General features: G+C 40.4%; 1 protein-coding gene across 1 annotated transcript; it reads left to right on the forward strand.

The window, feature by feature from the left end:
• Nucleotides 1-793: 793 nt before the first annotated feature.
• On the forward strand, nt 794-2448 carry LOC111970983 (ADP-ribosylation factor-like protein 4C). The gene has a single exon (XM_023997774.1). The coding sequence runs from the start codon at nt 1306-1308 to the stop codon at nt 1882-1884; it is 579 nt and encodes a 192-aa protein (XP_023853542.1). The 5' UTR covers nt 794-1305; the 3' UTR covers nt 1885-2448.
• The last annotated feature ends 223 nt before the right edge of the window (nt 2449-2671 follow it).

Here is a 2671-nt window from a genome sequence, read left to right on the forward strand (position 1 = left end):
ATTGTATTTACCTCGCCACCATGGCCTTTTTTTGTTGCCTTTACATCCCTTATCTCACCTCATTTGCTCACATTGTATATAGACTTATTTTTCTACTGTATTATTGAAGGTATGTTTTGTTTATTCCATGTGTAACTCTGTGTTGTTGTATGTGTCGAATTGCTTTGCTTTATCTTGGCCAGGTCGCAGTTGCAAATGAGAACTTGTTCTCAACTAGCCTACCTGGTTAAATAAAGGTGAAATAAAATAAAATTAAAATAAAACGGCAGCCCTGCCACTTGGTTTGCTATGGAAGCCTGCTGGGGAGTTGTCCTGACATCTAGTGGTGAATCTTTGCAACACATGCATTTTTTTGTAATGTGATGTAAATGTAACTTGCCATGGGTCATAAAAAAAGGCAATAGCCTACCTGTAAAAAAAKCCTGAGAAAAACACCTGGTAGAAATGTGTGTCTAAACTCCACCTCCTCAATTATGGTGCAGTATTCATGTCATGTCATAGGTCTACATATTCTTCATTTGTATCTTTATTTGCATGTCATAGCTTTACATAGGTGCCAGCAATGTATTTTAATAAATAAATATAACACTGTACAAAGTTTTGTAACCTTGAAATTTCGTTTCACTATTGACCCTTAGTGCAGTTTGCTTGCCGCTATGCACATGTGGCACGGGTAATGTGAAGTTTCGCCCCTCCATACTGAAGTCTATAACATTCCTGATTTGTCTGCTACGCGAAGGCGGAGTCTCCTAGTGTAGTAGACTAATATGTGTGCGCAACGCTGAATGGTAACCCCTGTGGCAACCTTGTGAACCAACAGTCTGTCCACAGCGCTGGGCTTCAGGATGTTATTTTTTTCGCTGATAACAGAGATTTTCTGAATTTAGGCTACCTGGCCTCTTCAGAGAAGGTCAGCATTTGCATATTAATTCATGTCAAGATGAGATGTTAATACAACAACCCGTGGTGGATTGTTAGGCAGCATCCGATTATTGAATAGCATTTGTTGGCTGCAGCTGTATGCGACGGGAGACAACGTGCCAGAGGTGACTGCATCTCATCGCAGCATTTATTGATAGACCAAGGGGGACTGATGACAATAACAATTTCAGATAGTACTTAATTGTGCTCGTCTACAATACATACATGTTGTCTACCTTGAGAAATGCGTGCTTGCAGAACGCAATAGCAGAAGATGGAACAACAATTACTTTTTCATATAGATCTCAGAAAGCTATAGCTTATGTGTATGCTTAGCATAAAGCAGGTCCCTCTTATTGGACTTCTCATTCACTAGTGCGTAAAATGGGTAACAGTTTTTCTAACATAGCTGCTTTTCAGTCCCTGCACATTGTAATGCTGGGTTTAGATTCTGCCGGTAAAACGACTGTCCTGTACCGCCTGAAATTCAACGAATTTGTGAACACTGTTCCCACAATCGGATTTAACACCGAGAGGATAAAACTGAGTAACGGTACCGCCAAAGGGATTAGTTGTCATTTTTGGGACGTCGGGGGACAGGAGAAGCTAAGACCGTTATGGAAATCGTACAGTAGGTGCACGGATGGCATTATTTACGTAGTGGACTCAGTGGACGTGGACAGACTAGAGGAAGCCAAAACAGAACTGCATAAAGTGACCAAATTCGCAGAAAACCAAGGGACTCCACTACTGGTGATAGCCAATAAGCAGGACTTGCCCAAGTCTCTACCTGTCCATGAGATTGAGAAGCAACTGGCACTGCATGAGCTCAGCCCTTCTACCACTTACCATGTCCAGCCTGCATGTGCCATCATAGGTGAAGGGCTCCATGAAGGCATGGATAAACTGTATGAAATGATTGTGAAACGAAGGAAATCATTGAAACAAAAGAAAAAGAGATAAAAAGTCATTACTGTGAAGTTGACCGCTATCTTCTGAGCTGTACCATGACTTTTGCTATAGTCGGCATGTCAGGTGATTCTTGTTATGCAGACTGTTACACTTGCAGTGGTTTATTATGATACACGGTATAGCTTTGGAGTTATTGGTGAAGTTCGTCACTTTTAGCTGTGCTGTTACATTCAATCACACAGAGGSAGGAAAATAAAAGCTTGCCTCTTGCAATCAGAAATGTCCTTGGCAGGCTGGTGGTACCTGTTTGTTGCTGCGTCACAGTATTTTCTTGTCAATACTTTTTTTCTCTTGAAGAGTGAATGGCCTACACAGCACTTTTTGACAGACTGGAGTAGCCCACATTATTTCCTGATTGGAATGAACGTCATTAATCAATATAAATGTGCTTATAATTTTATTTTTCCACTTTGCACGCTCTGTTTATGTTACTAACGGATTTTGAGAGAGACCGTCCATTTCYTTCTAACTGGGCAAACAGTGCTGTTTTATAGTAMAATACAATAGCCTATATTGGGTTTAAGGTGTCTTTCAAATAAAGGCTATTCATATTTTGCACGTTTCATCACAATATTATCTTGAACGTTTGTTTCATGACTGATGCCCATTCTACTTAATGCAGTGTCAATAAGTGCCGATGAAMATTTAGTCTGAAGTGCATTACTGTGGCTTGGAAACACGATGACATTCCGAAAGGAGGCTAATAATTAGTAGGACACGSTTTTGTCATTATTGTTATGTCGCCAGATTGACTTTAGATGCAGTATAACTTTAGCTA

This window comes from Salvelinus sp. IW2-2015, linkage group LG12, assembly GCF_002910315.2.
Source record: "Salvelinus sp. IW2-2015 linkage group LG12, ASM291031v2, whole genome shotgun sequence".
NCBI lineage: Eukaryota > Metazoa > Chordata > Actinopteri > Salmoniformes > Salmonidae > Salvelinus > Salvelinus sp. IW2-2015.

Bases quoted from the DNA above. Each gene is read 5' to 3' on its own strand.
- LOC111970983 (XM_023997774.1), top strand. From the start codon at position 1,306: ATGGGTAACAGTTTTTCTAACATAGCTGCTTTTCAGTCCCTGCACATT.